At 38.2% G+C, this 18,748-nt stretch overlaps 1 protein-coding gene across 1 annotated transcript; it reads left to right on the top strand.

Moving 5' to 3' along the window:
- The first annotated feature begins 7,101 nt into the window (after window positions 1-7,101).
- Window positions 7,102-17,328, top strand: nudt3b (nudix (nucleoside diphosphate linked moiety X)-type motif 3b). The gene is made up of 5 exons (XM_080026827.1): window positions 7,102-7,353; window positions 10,118-10,228; window positions 12,950-12,994; window positions 13,113-13,197; window positions 13,489-17,328. The coding sequence occupies exons 1-5, from the start codon at window positions 7,255-7,257 to the stop codon at window positions 13,683-13,685; spliced, it is 537 nt and encodes a 178-aa protein (XP_079882953.1). The 5' UTR covers window positions 7,102-7,254; the 3' UTR covers window positions 13,686-17,328.
- Window positions 17,329-18,748: the final 1,420 nt, after the last annotated feature.

Genomic DNA, 18,748 nt, shown 5'->3' on the forward strand with positions numbered 1-18,748 from the left:
CTTTTTCTTTAGCTTATATTTTAGTAAAATGAAAGAATCTTATAGTTTTGAAAATCATAAAATTCAAGGACAATAAAATGCAGTATGTGGATATTATATGTAACTAAAAATATCAATGTTCTGTGTGTATCGTGAAGCATGCTCTTTTAAAAATGAGGATTTCACTAAAACATTTCCAGTCTGTTTGTTGCAGGACATGTTGAAATTGAGAAAAAACTCAATTATCTAAAGGGACATTTACCTGCTTTACTGTGACCGACATTGAGACTGACACTGGTGTCATCCATGAGGCAGGGACATTATAGGAACACAAAATGGTAGGTCTTTTTCTGTATCGTGACAAATACTGACTGGACACTGATTCCACATTCTATGAATTCACAGTACACATGATCCCTTTGCTAGGATATAAAATAAATAAGTTGCTGTCACTTAAGAAATATTCTGTATGTTTTGCCCCGTTGTAACTGGCATGACAGCAGCCCCTGCTGGTTAGGACATTTAGCATGGTTTAATCTCTTAAATTGTTTTCTTTGTGAGAATGACTACATTACCAAATAGATAATATGAGCCAAATTGCATTTAGCATGAAACAAATAAATGTAGTTGTTCATATCAGGCTCATGTTCTTAATGTAACAAAGCAGATAAAGGCTGGTGAGATACAAGTTGATGAGGATGCAATAAAATTACAGTGAGTTGTGGGATAATTACACAAAGTTGAAAAGAAAAAAATATATATATAACTCATTCAGTCTTTAAAAGTGTGTGTGTCACTCATGTTCCACTTAAAGGTGAAGTAAGCGATGTATTTATGTTAATATAAGTGTTAAATGACTTTATTCATACAGTGATCACTTACATAATGTGCGTGTTTCATAAAGCCGATCTCTCAGTCAGCTGCTCTGCATGTAATCGGCAAATGAACTTTTCGGGGAATCCCGAAAATAATATCCAATCACAAGAGAGAACCCTACAAACAGACACCCGTCTCATGGTCTCACTGCCGGTGCACGCCAGAGCGACAGATGGGTGAATGTTTATGCGCCTACAATGGCGGAGCAGGTAAAAATCCTTCCCAATGTCTGCTTTGATGGTTTTTATCATGTTTTATCACACTTATGGATCTGAGATGATGCTAGATAACTTGCTGCTTGAAGACCGCAGTGCATTAATGTGGTGACGTAGGGACGAGCGAGGGGACTGCTAACTGCAGTAACTGACAGGAAGTTAGCTAAAAGAACCATTCTGCTTACAGCACCTTTAATAAAACTAATGATTTTAGATAATGCCAGCCTGCTTACATCTTAAGGATAAGACGAGACGGCAATGTCACTTTAAGCCTAGAGAATCACAACCCCGTAAATTGCTTCTCTAATGTCTCAATCTATTCTGGCCCAGGGCAGAACAACACAATCTCCTGCTTATTCAGTCATTAATGTGCATATTTACCTGGAGACAAAAAAAGGTTCTCGAAAGGTTAATGATGCCAATATCTTTGCACTTTTTCGATTAAACAAACCTCAGCAGCTGCATAGCCTTTGGTTGTGTGCCATACGTCTTCACATGGATTGCCATTTTAAGAGATAGGCATACAGCAATGAAGCTGGGTTCCCCTGCTCATTTGCTTTTTCCACATGCAGGCAAGCTCTGGTTGTGACAGCTGGTCAGTGTGCTACTGACATATAATAATTGAATGCTAGCAACATTGAATGTCTTGCACAAGCTATAAATCCATTACTAAGTGTGTGTGTGTGTGTGTGTGCGTGCGTGTGTGTGTGTGTGTGTGTGTGTGTGTGAAGACTCCCTTAAAATGACTAGGTGGTTTCAAGCACAAGATCTGGTTGAACCAATAACATTTAATATGTTTCTTGGCAAGTACAACTTTTAATAATGTGCTAATCCGTTGCTCGAAAAACATCTGTATTCCTGTCCAACTCAGCCTCGCCAGCTTCCAAACATTACAGTTTCCAGGGAGCAAATGATAGATTAAACCCAACTGCTGCTAATCCTTTGCAAATGAAGGTGTGCCATTTTTTAAATTTATATATGCTTACTATCGAGAAATGTGTGCATTTTCGAGTGAGTAGTTTGTGTGCAGTTTAGAATGAGATGGACATATTTTTGCTTGGTCACTGGGCAAAAATCTCCACTCAGTCCAACACTATATGGTTATTAAAAAGAGCTGGTGCAAATTGGCTCTTGCTGTTCTCCATGTGATCCAGCTTGCAGTGGCAGAATTAGGACAAAGAGATAACAAAAAACATACCTTTGCTGTGCTGTTGTGAGACCCTTGTGTCCTGCACACACACGTCGAGGTGATGAGGCAGATTTTCTGGTTCAGTGCCGGTAAAATCCTCCTTCATTCCAAATGTGTGTTATTATCTATGCACGGCACCTTTTGAAATGTGCCTTATACTTTGGGAGAGCATTCATATACGGAAGCTTTCAACTTAATATTTCCCTACATGAATCATGTCCTTTGAGCTGGTTCAGAAAACACAGCACAAAAACATTTCAACAATCTGAATGTAAGAGTGCAGGCCAGTCTACCAGCATTATTTTCTAAATGCACCCACACACTCTAACATAACCCCTAGGAGGCACGCTATCACTCTTTGGCAAACATCAGTCTAAGACACACAGTAAATGTGCTAGAGAGAAGAAAAAAAAATCTCTCCTTGCCAGCCAGTTCTCAAAGCATGCCGGCCATCAAATGATTGAGACAAAGCCAACATCACAGGGTACGTGTTAGTCATTGATCAGTGATCAGCCAGCAAGTCATGTAAAGGGAAGTAGTAGCCTATATAAATAACGCCAGGTATTAGAGATTTGCTCTACAATATGAACAACAAATGGCTATAACCTTAAACAATCAATTTGAATGGGAAGAAACTCAATGCAAAAAAAATCAACAACCCTTTTTACTGGAAAAAGGGAGAACCTCAGAGAGGCAACAAAGGAGTTATCACATCCTCCAGAACAGACACACACACACACACACACACACACACACACACACACACACACACACACACACACACACACACACACACACACACACACACACACACACACACACACACACACACACACACACAGATACAGTAGAATATCAGGATGACTCAAGTACATGTGGGAGTTTGTTGTGACCAAATACTTACTAGACTGTCAATGGTTTCATAAATAATTCAGTATTTTACAGTGGAGCGGCACACCTTCTCAAAGCCTTGCTAATACTTTGCATGTGTAGTGAAAGTATTGAGCGCCCTCTTTTGGACATGACAGGGACAGCACCTCTGCTCCCGGGTTGAGAATGGCTCACCAGAGACTTGCAAAGAGAAAGGGTTGCCTTAGCAACTGCAGATAGTAAAAGTGCAAGCTCTTGAGTATGACCCTTTATAGATATGTTTAATTGTAAAGGGTGCTTTCATCCTCTTGAACGAAGAGAGAGGCAGAAGGCAAACAATGAAACCCAGGAGATGGACTTTTTTTTTCTTGGTCTGTAAGCCTTTTGATGATTTTACAGTTTACTTTAAGGCTACATGTGTCTGTCTATGTAATAAAACAAAGACACCTAGAAAGACATTCAGCATGTTCTATTTTAGATTAAGTTTATCATTGAGTTGGATTAAAAACTAAAGACCTTTAATGTATCCCGGCTATGCACTCAACCATTTAATTAAGATCAATGTGTTTTTACATCACAGAATATTTACATTTGCAGCCATTTTGTGGGTATTTTAGGTTGCATGTTTATACCAAACATTGTATGCCATTTGTAGACACTTAGCATCATGATTTCCCTGCCCTTTGATAATCATGTGGTCAACAGAAAGAGGTCATTATACTATTTATTGTGCTGTTTACCACTTACAGCTAGACTTTGGCGCCACATCCAACTGATTACAAGGTCTTTGGTGCATATTATAATGTTTTTATAATACAAAGAGGGGCTAGTAGACATCGTGTCACTAAAACATGCAGCACATGACAGACAGATAGATAGATAGATAGATAGATAGATAGATAGATAGATAGATAGATAGATAGATAGATAGATAGATAGATAGATAGATAGATAGATAGATAGATAGATAGATAGATAGATAGATAGATAGATAGATAGATAGATAGATAGATAGACAATATTTTGGTAATTTATTTGAAAAGATGATTTCGCACTTAAAAGTTAAGATTAGAAAAGCAGGAATTTGCTTAGATGAAGAGCCATCTGAGATGCAGCATGGAAACTGATCCACCTAAATTGTCAGCATCAGTTACTGGAATCTTGAGAGGGAATATAAGTAAAGAAATGGTATTGATCCCTGGTGGGAAATTGGATTGTTGCAGCAGTAAAAGTAATGGGATATTAGAGGAAACAGCAGTAGAAGCAATAAAATGGCAATATAATAAAACAAACAATTATGGCTTCATATAAGAAATGATTAAGCTGCCAATGTGCATGTTGTTACAATTATCAAGTATTTGTCATTCATGTCTCTAATTATGCTTTCTATTTTGTGTAACATCATTATTTCATGTATGATATTTTCAGTTTTTTCTGTTCAAAATAAATTTCAATCAAATAATTTTTTTTAAAGCATGTAAACTATACTATGTATACTTGTGAAATGAGTGAAGAGATTTACATTTGTCTGACAGCCTTTTCCCGAAGCATTATTATTTCATACAGTTTTTAAATATTTGCATTTGTGAGAGACACACACACACACACACACACACACACACACACACACACAGACAACATAGTTACATTAGTAATTAACATTCAGCAGCTCCAGAATTTCCTACAATCTCTCTGCAGTACTTATTCTAAAGCTAGCTACATGTCATTATTTAGTGCACTTTGTTGGTGAGTGAATAGACAAATTGTTTCATGCCATATCAGTTTGTACAATCAAAAGCAGGTAGGTATTTTGGAAATCGGATCAAGTAGCATACGCCAAATTGCCAGAATACCTTTATTACATGTTGCACTGAATTTAAAAAAATATTTCATAAAATTTCACTTTAAAATAAAATCTGAGTTCTTGTCGACTTTTTCTGTTTGCAATTTTTGATTCAATCAAATGAATAATCAACTCAGCTCATTTCAATATAACGTCACTGACTGACATATAATTACATTTAGAGGCTATATAAAGTATTTGCATTAAACAGTCTTGTGTTTTAAAGAGCTACATGCTTTAACTGTAAAATTAAGTACAATAGTATCAATATAGACTATGTACACAATACATTTTTAAGCAAATACATTGCTTGTTTTCAGCCTCTAAAATATAAGAATTGTAAGGTTTTCTTTGTCTTACATACAGGGCCGCCCATAAGGGGTAGAAAGTGGGAAGGCTTTCTAGGGCAGCCACTTGGGGGGCCCATCGTCTTTGGAAGCCAAGAACCTAACTAAGCTAAACTTTATTTTTAGATATTTATGTCAATATCTATTCAAAGTTGGGTGTTTACACCGAGCCGCGGCTCCGCTTACGGCCATTTAAAAAGCAGTAGAAAAGCAGAAATGTTCAAAATGGGGGACTATAACTTCTAAAGGCTTTGACATAAGTCTTCAGGTTGACACGACCAGCCAAGTCTGACCAGTTTTTCAGAAACCTGGCCAATTGACCAACCAGCCGGGTCATACCACAATGAAGCTGACGAGCAGCATCATCCTGTTTTAATTATTGCCGTAACCACCAAGATCCTGCTTTCTGTATTGTTTCTAAAAATTAAAAATTAAAATTTACCTAAAAAAGTTCTTAATGCAAAGAAAGACACAAGGCACAACGAAGTTGGAAATAATTGAAGGAACAGATTTGAGTTCAAAGATTAAGAACTTTAGAGAACCGCCTTTTTTCCATTTGTGTGTGAAGAATGTGTTGTTGATGTTGTTTTTTAAGTGTTATTTATTTCAACAATACCACCAACAGATTTCAAATGATTTAATGTCATGTGCAGAAATACAAAAAAGTGCAATATTTGGTGCAGTCAATTAGTGTAAATGTATCTTACCAGAAACTAGTAGCATAGAAAACGTGCAAATTGTGAAAAAACTGTTTGCTTTAGTGAATAAAGAAGAACAATGTCTCTGTGTGAACTGATTATTTTGTAGAGATCTGTTGATCTGTTAAACAATTGTGAGTGTAAGGGAATCAAAATAAATAGGTAGGAATGCTGGGCTAAGTTAGAAATGTGCTACTATTTTAAAATAATGATGAGCCCTTGCTCCCCCAACTGTCCCTGCAAGTCCCTGGTTGATAAGATAGTTAGTCTCTCTACAAATACATGTATGTGTTTATTGAGGGATGAGCGCACTCACACTCATTGTTGATAGGAGTAATGGGTAAGGGGGGCCCATTGACTGGAGGTTTTCAGGGGCCCAGCCATTTGTGTGGGCAGGCCTGCTTACATAAAAGCTTCTCAACTTAATAGCCTACCTGTGGATTTTGAACTGTTGTTCAGATTTTTTTTTTAAGTTTGTGTATCTGGCATAGGTAGGCCTACTGGAACATATTTAGGCTACTTTCAATTAATTGAGAAAATAACACGCCGATTAGGCCTCGTTAACATAAGGAACTGGACTGTTAGTTGTTGCTCTTTAACACTTATTTGGTCATAAAAATGATTGCATATTAATTTTCTGCCAATCAAATAATTGACTAGTTTCGGCTAAAAATTGGAGTATGGCAAGGGGGAACTTATGTGCAAGATAGGTCAATTGTAACGTTTGATCAATCAATGTGTTGGATCATGTCTGCGCTGTCCATTACGTGAGGTGCTGAAACTGATTAATCAAACCTTATCTAATAATTTTCTGACACAGCATATTACATATATAATGTAACAGTTTACATTTTTAGGTAAGTTGGTATATACTTAGGCTACTTTATTACGAGCTAGTTGGAGCCAAAAGTGCCAGTTTCCCTCACCGGCTTGCTCCAGTCAGAGCATGGTGTTGCGTTTTCCCCGTATCCGCTGCCCCAATTCTCCAACGCCACATACGTACATTTCTTACGCTCCTCGAGCTATTAAAGGTTAAATTACGTCGTGGGCGTAGCGGCTCCTTGTAATGGCGACCGTGCCGTAGATGTGCCTGGGTTTGTGAAAATGAAGCGAAGAAGAAGTTATTTCTGTTAAGCTAAACGCCGAGGTTCCCCGGAGAAGGACTTTACGTCCAAAACCGTCAGCTTTTCAAGCGGTAAACTTAGCTGTACTTTTGAACTTTTGTGCCCTTTTAAAAATGATGAAGCTTAAGTCTAACCAAACCCGGACGTACGACGGGGATGGGTACAAGAAGCGGGCCGCCTGTCTGTGCTTCAGGAGCGAAGCCGAGGAGGAGGTGAGTCCGGGGATGTAGCTGTCTGACGGGCCATGCTAACATTAGCTGCTATCAGTGTCATCTCTGTCTGTCAATGGGCACATTTATCTACACAGCTGGGGTTTTATACCAATTGGAAACGATAACTCAGTCTATTCTTAGTTTATTGTTGTCTTTTGCGGTTGTACATTAAACAGTTATTTTTTAGTTTACTTACCCAGGTGATATGTACGGAAGCCCTAAACGGACATTGAATCATACATTTTATTTCCTCAGTTTTTCCCTTGATAGAGTTGAGTTGTTTAGCCGAGATAACGGGATATTTTTGTATTTTCTCGAGAAAACGAGCCTGAGTTTTTACTGAGAAAGGGGACAATTAATTTGAGATCACGGTCTAATATGTTTTGTTGAGTAACGACTTCAGTTTAGGGCTTCCGTAATGAAGCTCAGAACATGCAGATATAGGTTTATTAGTCTTCGGGTAACTGATACAGGAGTGTTCAAGTCATCCTTCATTACTTAATTGACACATTATATTGAATTGTGATCTCAAATGAATTATCCTGTTGCCTATGGAAAACAAAGTTTTTTGTTGTGTTCGGATATGGAAAAAAATATACCGCTATGTCGGGGAAACAGGGAATTAAATCATAACTACAATGTATGATTCCCTGTTCGTTTAGGGCTTCCGTAGTTATGTAAGCTTCTTTAGCTTAGCATTTAGCAACCTCTGGATTTTCTACTTGAAATTAACCTGTTAGCTGCGTGCTAATGCTAACGTTATCTCTTCGTTAGCCTGATAGACCACAGCCCCCACACCAGGCTGCTGTTAGAGTTGACGTTGTAATAATGACCAACCATTGCATAGCCTTTTAAGTGAGGGAATCAGAGATGTGTCTGATTATGTTTATAGTAGATGTGGGAAGCTAAGTAGCTGTTAGTGTTAACTTAACTATGTTAACCAGGCTCAGGGAGGGTTTCATTCTACAGGCCATACAACTGCTTAACTGTTGAGCTGTCAGGCTCAGGCTGTCATCTCTTGACTACAGTCAACATATGTAAAGAGACTACAATGTTTACAATGACACTGTTTACATTTGTATATTGTGATTACATCTGTTCATGATGTTGCGTCTGTTTATAATTAACACTGCTTATAACTTGCCATTTACATCTGCAAATGGTGCAGAAACATATTTCATTTTAGAGTGTTCTATTCCATTTACTCTTAGCTGTATTTTCTATTTTACCATATCTCTACATTTTGAATTTAATTCACCTAACTCTTTGCAGTATGTTTGTGTTTATCTTGGTCTCAGGTGGCTCTCATCGCTTGTACGTTTCTCTATATACATTTTTATTTTATTTCCTTTTCTTTAATGTTGCTTCAGGGAAGGGAGCGTGAGAATGAAGAATTGATATAGCCAATGACTGGTCCTGTAATTGTTGTGCACATGACAGACGAATCAACCTTCTTGAATACTGAACTGGTATTGCTAACCAAATAGTGGGTGTGTATATATAGCTAGCTGTTAAGTTTGTTTAGTAATCATATACACAACACAATCGGATACAGGCACAGTCATTGGCAATGGAATTCTTTAATCCCTCTGAATCCCTCCAACAATGCAACATACTAAAACGAAGAAAGAAGAACACACCAGAATCTAAGACAACAAATGTAACTATAGACAGATATTAACTTAATGGTATGAATGAATGTGTTAATGTACATCTAAATATGAAAACTAATGGAGAGCTTGTAGAGACATGGTTGCCACAGTTAGTCACGAGAGTTCAGAAACCTGACAAGTAACACTTTTTAAGTCTGTTTTCAGAACAAAATTGTCAAAAAAATGTTTTTAATGTATTTAGACCATAATGTAGTGAAGTGTTGAAGTAATGAAGTGAGCATCCGTACTTGCAGGAAAAAACTTTAGATTTTGGTCAAAACAAGTGTTAATTTGTTTGTTTTTATTTGTGCTTTATTGGGAGGATTTTATACTTAATGATTTGAATATTTGAAAAACCAACTGCGTAATGTCAACCTCAACACCTGTTTGTTGCCGTGTACAAATTCAATCACGTAGTTAGCATAATTATTAATGTGTCACCCCCTATGTTTGTGTGCTCTGAACCACTCCGTAGTAGCCTGCAAAGGGTTATTTGAGATCAGAGGCAATTTGGGAAGCTGATGTCCAGGCAACAACATGCACAAAGATGTCTTTGTGCTGTAAAACATTTTACCAGGAAAGGAGACAAATTGAGACTAAATGTATTCGTCATTGTGGTTAAAGCAGAGCGCAGACTGTGAACAACATGGACTGTTCATTACAGTAAACACATCGGTATGACCTGCACGTAGGTAAAAAGACACGTAGTCTACTAGACCGGCATTCATCCAACATCATTTTTTTTTCTCCAGCAGATTGTTGACACCATGAACTCACACTGAGTGAATGGAAAGAAAAGAAAAGCAAACTCAGTGACTCATACAGTAGCTCTGGAAAACATTTGCATGATTTGCTCACAACCATCCTGTGAGTAAATTTCATTCACACAATATACAGCAGGATAACTAGCTCTCGGGCATTTCAGGGATAGTTTTCTTGAAGTAGCTTTATTGTCAGGTGTCAGGGTTTGGTTCTTCTGCCGTCTATTACCAACACTGATAACTTAAATATCTTGCTCAAGCAGCAATGCTTGTGTAATATGAACATACACCAATGACAACAAACACGATGAGTTAGCCCGCAATGTCTAACCACTCTTGTATGCCTTGCAGGTGCTGCTGGTGAGCAGTAGTCGACATCCTGACAAGTGGATAGTTCCTGGAGGTGGAATGGAGCCCGAGGAGGAGCCCAATGTTGCTGCAGCTCGTGAAGTGTGTGAAGAGGTTGGTCCTGCAACTGTTTTTCACCATTAAATTAACTCATTCAAGCCTATATGTTGTGGGCCCCCCTTTTCTTTTGTTCTCCTTGTAAATGACTTATGTTGTCCGATAAGCATTCCTAGTAGACCATGGCACTGGCAAACCTTACTTGACCCTTGTATAAGCAACACAAATGTGAAACATGCCTGTCTAGACTTAGTTCATAGCCAGGAATATTGTTCTGAGAAAGGATCTCCATTTGAAGCGTGGCTCACAAGATGTATTGTATTACATTTCTATTAAATCAGCTCTGTATTTAACACTAGGTCTAATACCTTGCTCTGAAAGCTCATTTTGTCAGCGCAGTCATCCTGTTTGCACGGACAGAGAAGGGAGAGCCTAGCAACATGTAAGCTGTATCGTAGCATCGTGTTACAAAGCAGTGTTTAGGTGTCACATGAGGTCAGGCTGAGATTGAACACTGGCTGCCCAGCGGTTACACTGCAGCACCGTCCAATCCCACAAATTCAGCAAATGAAGGAAAACAATCGGCTATCATTCTATGTACGTTTAAGACTGTTTTCATTTTTACATCACCGGCCTTGTCACATAGGCATTTAAGGACAAAATATTTATGTATTTTTTTTGGGTAATGTGCATTGCGGCAGATAGGTAGCAATTAGTAAACAGTTCTGTGGCTCATTGGAAATCAATATCCCACTCACACCGCCTACATCCATCCCTCTTTTGTACCTTGTGGGAGGGTTTTATCAAGAAGGCAACAAGGCCCTGAAGACACTGGATCTCACCCTGCTGGTGGGCTCTCTACAGGTCACTAATTCATATCAAAGCTATTCTATTTGTGTGATCCATCACATTGATGGATGCTGGTCTCATCTCTTATCCTGGCTCCTGCTGTTTGATTTTCTATAGCGATAGCAGGACGCTGCGGCTTGCTTACACATTTCCACAGGGTCAAACATGATTTCACATTGTGACTGTTTGTTAATTACGCCAAAAGGCGGCATTCAGAAACTTTGTGATGACTTTTAGTGGCACTCGGTGCATCACTAAGCAATGTGGCTTCCTAAGCCTCTTATTGGGGCAATGGTGTAACAGGACATATCCTAATCCTGGCAAGGTTTTTTTGATGAGTATATGAGTAATGAGTGAGGGATTGCTTTATGCTCATCGGTTTGGAGTCTTACCAGAGAGGACAGTGAAGACACAGCAGTGGAGAGCGGCCCAAGGTTCACCCCACAGGGTTCCTTTGTCTATCTTGACTGTTGGTCACAACATGAGCTCATTGGTAGTCATACGCTCTGACCCTGCACCAAGAAGACACATTGCATAAGTTGAAATGCAGCTTCAATGCTGGACATCCTCTTCCAAGATAATGCCCAGCAGTCTTAAATAACACTAGTGCTTGAGATAGGTTACATTTTCTATCTCGTAAAAACATACAGGTTGACTTTTGGCCTATTACTACTTATCCCTGGCACATATTTGAGATTTCTAGTGGTTGGCCTACTCTTCTACAAATGATCGTGCTGAAAGCCTAAGAGTCCAACACTGAGGACGTGTTAGACTGTGCAGTCAACATTTATTTTTAAACTGAAACTGGAACCTGAAGAAGCTGCAAAGATGTCAGCGAACAGCCTGGCGCTGCATCAAAACATTACCTATTATGCACCTCTGGGAGTTAAGATTGACATGGAATTTTTTTGTTTGTTATTAAAATAAATTGAAGGGTAACAACAAGCTGTGATAGATGTTCAAGTTGTCCTCTTCGTATGACATGTTGTGACATTTGTGTGGCTCAGGTTTTAGGATTATTGGCAAGTAACGGCACCTACGACGTCATAGCGGGTATCCTGTTTGTTTTTGACCTTTTTACTTGATCTTACATGATACTTAAATATAATGTGCAGAGAAGCTGTATGCGTGTCAGTTATTGATAGCTGAGCAGAAATTTTAACATGTATTTTTCGGTTGTAGAATTGAGACCGGCAACTTTTTAAAATTAATTTCATAAGAAAGTATAGATGACAAATTTGGTCCTGCTGATAAATGCAAAAAAAAAATTCTCTTTCACTATTTTGTTAAATTTGTATTGAAGGAAGGATGGGTCAATTGATAAACAAAATAACTAGACCATCAAATCAGTGGTAAGACTGATAGTTATTTGCCACTCGAATATAGTCTATTATGTGTTTGCATCAACAGTCTTGAGTTACTTAGATTGGTAATGACCGTTTAAAACAAAGCTAATTTCCAAGTAACTCTTCGCAACTATAAATGTCTGCTCCCAGAATCTAATTGTCAAATTATTTTTATCTTACTGTAAATGAGACCACATTGACAGTATTGGACATGACTTCAGCTTTTGGTCAAAACTAGTTTGTATTTGATCTTTTACGGTTTTGGGAGGATTCATTAAAAATCCAGGAATTTGATGGGAGTGCATTTTCAGGGAATCGAAACAATCTTATCATCTTACTACAGTTTCAGAATAATTATAAACATTCAGTTTTAAAAAGTCAGTACCTCTCCGATACACTAAACACTGATGTTTAAAAATGTAGTTTGTTAGGATGTTGGATTGCACTACCTTGTACAGGTGTTATGTTTTTGTATTGACATCCCATCTGCTTCTATATCTTAAGGGACATTTCTTACTTGTCCATTGTAATGCTGTGGTCTGTATTTGCTCAACTTTTAAATTATATTCTCTTTATTTTACAGGCCGGAGTGAAGGGAACTCTAGGTCGCTTAGTTGGAGTATTTGAGGTGAGGGTTTTTCTTTTTAGGCCTTTATATACCATCTATGGCTTTGAGATGTCAACATAATGTGCAGCATGTTTGTTAATGAGAAGAGAAAATTACCATTTGTTTTCCCCCCCTACAGAACCAAGAGAGGAAACACAGAACATTCGTCTATGTTCTCATTGTAACAGAGCTGCTGGAGGACTGGGAGGACTCGCTCAACATTGGTAAAGCACTGCACTTGTTTTCTTGTCAAAATGGAGAATAGACGGACAAGGTTTCAGACGGTCACATGCTGTCTGTGGCTTTATTTTTCTTTCCCAAGCCTGAGTGATATTACAGTTCAAGGATTTAATTTGTGTTGGGAGATTATAATGCCGGCTTTGGTCCTGCCCTTTTGATTTCCACTTTAACACTTTGTACAGCACCAATAATTACGGTAGCCAAAACCTATTTTTCAACAATTTTGTCCTGCATGTCTTAACGTGCCCCACAATGGTGTCTTGTTTTGTCAACAGGGAGAAAAAGGGAATGGTTTAAAATAGACGATGCCATACAAGTGTTGCTGTCACACAAGCCTGTGCAGGCCACCTACTTCGAGGCTCTCCAGCAGAGTTGCCTGACCAGCAACGGAACACCTTTGGTGGCCACGATAGGTGGGGACCTTTCCCCTACCTACAACATCAATCAGAGCTCTGTCTCGGGAATCAGATAACTAAAACCATATCTCTGACACCCCGAGGAGCTTTCGCCACCACTTGCGCTCTTACTTGTGTCATTTCTCTTCTTGTCTCTTTTCTTTTCTTCTCTTCTGTCTCAATAACATGGTTTGCCTTGCCAACTCCTTTGTGCCAGAGCTGTGGCACAGACTTGATGACAAGTGTTGGGTGAATAGTCTGAAACACTTTGTAAATGTAATTTTGACCCCTTGTTTTTTTTTCTTTTTTTTTTTCTTTTTACTGACAACTGCATGAAATGTTCCCCTCGCTCCACTCATTCTCTTTCCTTAATGCGCCCTTAGCGTGGTGTTTAATGAATGCAAGAACTACTTTTTACTGTTGTAATGTAAAAGTGTATACTTAGTGCTTAAGCTGAAGGCTTTTGGTGGTCTTTTTAAACTTTCCTCCATTTTTCTTTTATTTCTCTGTGGATGAATGTGCCCATTAGTGTACCCCCCTCCCCTGTTTAATAAGGATAGGAAATGTTGTCTGTATCTGAATGAACAGAATTGTGGTAAGTGATTTGTCTTGCATGAGCACTGTTTTGTTGTGTCTCACTTGCTCGAGTGACCCGATGCTGACTGCGACAGACTTGGGGATAGGACTTTGGATTCTCTTCATTTTGGTCCTTATCGTGGTTGTTGATGTCTCATTAATAAGAAGGATATTGCCCCTTTACTAGTCTTTTGAATTTCAAGTGTCAAGTGTGTTTGTCTCTCATTTGGGAAGCTAGCCAAGCACTACACGTTTCGCTCTCAAACAGACCATATATACTGTTAAGGGAGTGAAAGAATGTCATCGTACGTACAATGTAAAATGAGCCAGCTTTTTCTCCTCAGTGTCTTTACCTCCTTTTGAATCCCCTTTTTTGTTTTGTTTCTCTGTTTTTGAATGCTTTCTTGTGATTGACTACAACATCTTCCTCCACATACTGAGAGCGTAGAAGTAGGAGATTTCCAAATCATGGACTTGTAATTTCAAAATCCAACACATATCACTTAAGTTATTAAAAAGTAATTTTTCATATTTTACTCCTCACATTCAGTTTGGTTAAAAGCAATTGTTTACATGGTGTTTATAACATAGCACGGGTGACTTTAGTGGGCACTTCATTATGGTCATGATTTTTTTTTATCCCTTCCTTTAGTATTTAATCTGCATCCCCAAAAACACTCAAAACACCTGCTTGACATTGAAAGTAAAGGAATCTTTAATGCTGTCTTTGGCAAGATGCAGAACAAACAAGCCTTGTACAGTTTGAGACCTCGTTTTTAACATGTAAAATGCTTTTGAATACTTTTTTTTTCTCTCTCTCTAATGTCTGGCAAAAGTCTCTTTAGCTGAGCTGCGTCACCTGGCCTCTGTGGCGTGAAGCAGCAGGCTCAATACTGTGAAACTGGAGGCGCTGTAGATAGCAGGTTAGAGGTTTTTATTGTAAATTGTTTATTTCTGTATAGATCAAAGGTGAGAGTACAAATGACAAAACTCCTCTTACACATCTGTGAGTCGTACATGTTATTTCAACTGAGGCTGGAAAAACTGATTGAAGTCATGGCGACTTCTCTCTTGAGATGACGTACCGTACATTGGAGGCTAAAGAACGTCGCTGCTGTTGGATTTTAGCTAGAATATAATATTGTCAAAAAAAAATTGAGACGAACTAATTTGCAACAGTTACAATTACCATCTTTATTTCACTTTGGCGAAACTATACAGTGAAGTGCAGTCTAGTGACCACTACTTAGTTTGGAAGTAAAGCACAACCAAAGTATTTTTCTGGCCAGCAGATGTTCCACTATCTCCAGGCAGTGATCTTTCCTACAGAGGGTTTCTGTATTGGTAAAAACGTAATACTGAGGTTTTCTCTCCATGTCTAATTCTATTTAAAATACATTGTTGGCCTCTTGGGAGCAGCAAAAACAAGCTGGAAAAAAAAACACACAATTATATTACTAGCTGGCTTATGTCTGTTTACACATCTGGCATATTTGGCGCAAAATTAGCATTCTTATGGCGTTGTGCCTGTGTTTATCCAATTAAGTGTAATGCCAATATTCGTTCTTCTTTTGGGTCCGTTTTGGTACCTGAAGGAAATATCAGGCTCTTTAGGTTACCAAATGCTCCACCATGTTCACATGCTGGTCACAAAATGTGTCCGCCACCGATTGCTATGACTTCTGGGACGTTTAGTTTTTGAATGTTAACAAAATAAACAAAAACTTTTTTTTTTTGTTATCTTGCTTAACATTATGGCGTGCTCAAATGCAATTGTCCAGCCCAGAAGCAAATGCATATTGAACTTTGAGTATAGACGTAAAACTGATTCAGATGTCTAGAAGAACAAAAGCCTTCATGGGAAATGACATTGAGAACTGACAGCTAGTGGATCAAAAGCTAAACCAGAAAAAGGAGCGGTAACGCTCTCTACATTGACAGCAGTGGTTGTCTTTATTCTTGCTTTTTTTCCGCTAATTGTTTTCAAGTGGGCACAATTCTGCCAGCAAATCAAGCTTTAGACGGATTCCAAATTGGTTTATAATCCCTTAATGAAAAATATGTGAGGAGTCTGAAGTCTCCTTCACAAACAGTTTCAGACTTTAAACTGATTTTATTGCTGTGTATCAGAAAGGCGTGGTGGCCAAAGTTCTGCTTTATGATGCCCTACATGGAACTTCATGTTGATTAGACCTTTTATCGAAATGTGCAATTGGTTGTTAAGGTGGTGGACCTGTATATGGCTTTAAAAAAAAATTGTCCCTGATTTATTGGTGATGATTTAATTAGCCATGGGTCGTTTGATGCAGGTGACAGGTACTGTCAAAATGAATGTGAGGAGGATTTCAACAAGTAACAGCCAGTGACTTAATATTTAATGACCACTTGTTATTATCCATATATTTTTTTTCTGTTTGTTCTTGAATCTGTTGCGTTATTGACAAGCCAATGTCATGTAAATAGCTAACACAGTTCCCTTACAGCCCAGAGGATGCACTTTGGCTATGGTCAGTAAGGATTAGTGTCCGGATTTTTACTCAAAATCCAGGCAGTTCCTGTCATAATTAAAGCGATTTAGGCTCGAATTTATGAAGTAATGTAAGCACGTTGGTGTTAATGTGTGGAGTAATAATTGAGCAAACGCATCTACCCACTTCTCCCTGGAGATTTCTGCTATCATAATTGGCTCGTCTGTATATGACATGTAAGCTTCTAAACTTGAGGGAATAGGGTTTATTGAGAACAAAGTCACTTACTTTTTTAATTTATCAAAGGTGATGGTTTATATTCATATTACCCCATCTTGTGGCCAAAGTAAAAAATATTTAAAGCACATCACTTTGGGCAGAGGATTGTGATACTTAGTTGCCTTTAGGGCATACTAAAGACTGCGTGAGTCTAATTAGTTATAAACTGATTGGAAAAGCTGTTAAAAGATTACCCCAAATACTTGCAATTGAATAAAAAAAAATGAACATGTGAACTTGGTCATAAGCCAGGAAGTACCATGCTCTTTGATGTGTTCTCCGAGGGCTGTACGTGTCACTGGAATTTTCTTTTCCTCTCTTTTGTCATTTGGGACTGTGGAATAAAACCAGTGCGAGAAGACTGAAGATTGTAATATATATGTGCCAACAAATAAACACCAGTATTTCACATTCAGGCCAGTGTCATCGTTTGTGTTCATGTCTGTAAGATTTGAGTTTGCACCTACAGCATTTGATTCATACAGAGTTCCTGCAGAAGGTATTGGGTTCATTCATCTAAAAGGCGCTATTAGAATGTCTTAAATTAACCTTACACTCTTAAAAAAGCAAAATACGGTTATACTTTTCTATAAGGTTACATTGTTAGTTAATGCATACCTAATGCTTATTAGGCATTTACGACCTGTTCATGCTTAGTTATAAACGTGTAGTTAATGTTTGATTAAGCATTAACTGCTTAGTTAACTATTGCTAGGTTAAGCAATAACTATGCACAACAGTTAGCTAATGCATGATTATTAAGCCTCGACTGAGCAGTAATTAGTGGTTAGTTAAGGTTTATTAAGCATTAACTTCGTTTAATACACATTGGATTATTTAAAAGTGTTTTCTAAAATAATTTAGAATTGATTCTATGGGAATAAAACAAAGTCCAAGACTGTCTGGAGTTATCTCACCACTTATTTTTAAATATTAAAAGCTGTGCTCAAACTGTGTCACCAAATCCATACCACGTTCTGATTTTAGGCAGATTTAAGTACAGTATGGGCCAGTTTCACAGACACGGATTAAGCCAAATCCTGGACTAAATGAAATGTTTAATGGAGATTGTCCATTGAAAATACAATTTAGTCGAGGACTTGGCCTTAAACCATGTCTGTGAGACTGGCCCCATATGTATTCACTACACAACGGTGAAGCTTTTACTTGAGTAAATCTGTGGATGGGGGCAAAACAGCTGCAGAAACAGGAAGAAATTAGTAAATACTACATTTAAAAAATGGCTGGTTGGCACAAGTAGCCTTGTGTTTGGTTTGTGTACTTAATATGCCTTTATAATGTTTAGTAGGCCAACACCGCATGTACTTGTATCAGTGCATCAATTTCCGTGCAGACAACACTCAAAACCAAATAAGAATCAGTATGTGGTATGGATATTTCATTTAACTTTTATTTATCCTCGAGGCCAATTGAGGGGTGAGTGACCCTCATTTACAATGACGTGGTTATATGAGTTTATCAGTATCATAAAAACGCTAAGTGACACTTAATGTGAACTGTTTGCAATAACTCAGATGTATTGCCCTTGAGCAAAAGTGGTTTTCTAGAAACTGTCCCAACACTATGCTGAACAATCTGGACAGTTCATATTTCCTATATCGATGGTTCACTTTAAGTTTGAGCGTACACCCGCTGCCGTGTAAAACATCTGCCTGTGGTCAGCAAGTCCATGTAGTGATCAACTGTAAGGACTTGTCCCTTCCTCAAGGTGAGTAGGTTACCCCAAAAAAATGTTCACATTAGACATGTCAGTGGAAACCCACAGGTGTATTAGATAATTTTTGGTTTAATTCAGT

This window comes from Ammodytes marinus (assembly GCF_949987685.1).
Source record: "Ammodytes marinus genome assembly, chromosome: 4".
Classification (NCBI taxonomy): Eukaryota; Metazoa; Chordata; class Actinopteri; order Uranoscopiformes; family Ammodytidae; genus Ammodytes; species Ammodytes marinus.

What these genes read in the sequence shown, in the direction of transcription:
- nudt3b (XM_080026827.1), top strand. Translation starts at nt 7,255, where the DNA reads ATGATGAAGCTTAAGTCTAACCAAACCCGGACGTACGACGGGGATGGG. An exon ending in GGAGCGAAGCCGAGGAGGAG is followed by an intron (nt 7,354 to 10,117) that starts GTGAGTCCGGGG and finishes TATGCCTTGCAG; the next exon opens with GTGCTGCTGGTGAGCAGTAG. An exon ending in CTCGTGAAGTGTGTGAAGAG is followed by an intron (nt 10,229 to 12,949) that starts GTTGGTCCTGCA and finishes TTTATTTTACAG; the next exon opens with GCCGGAGTGAAGGGAACTCT.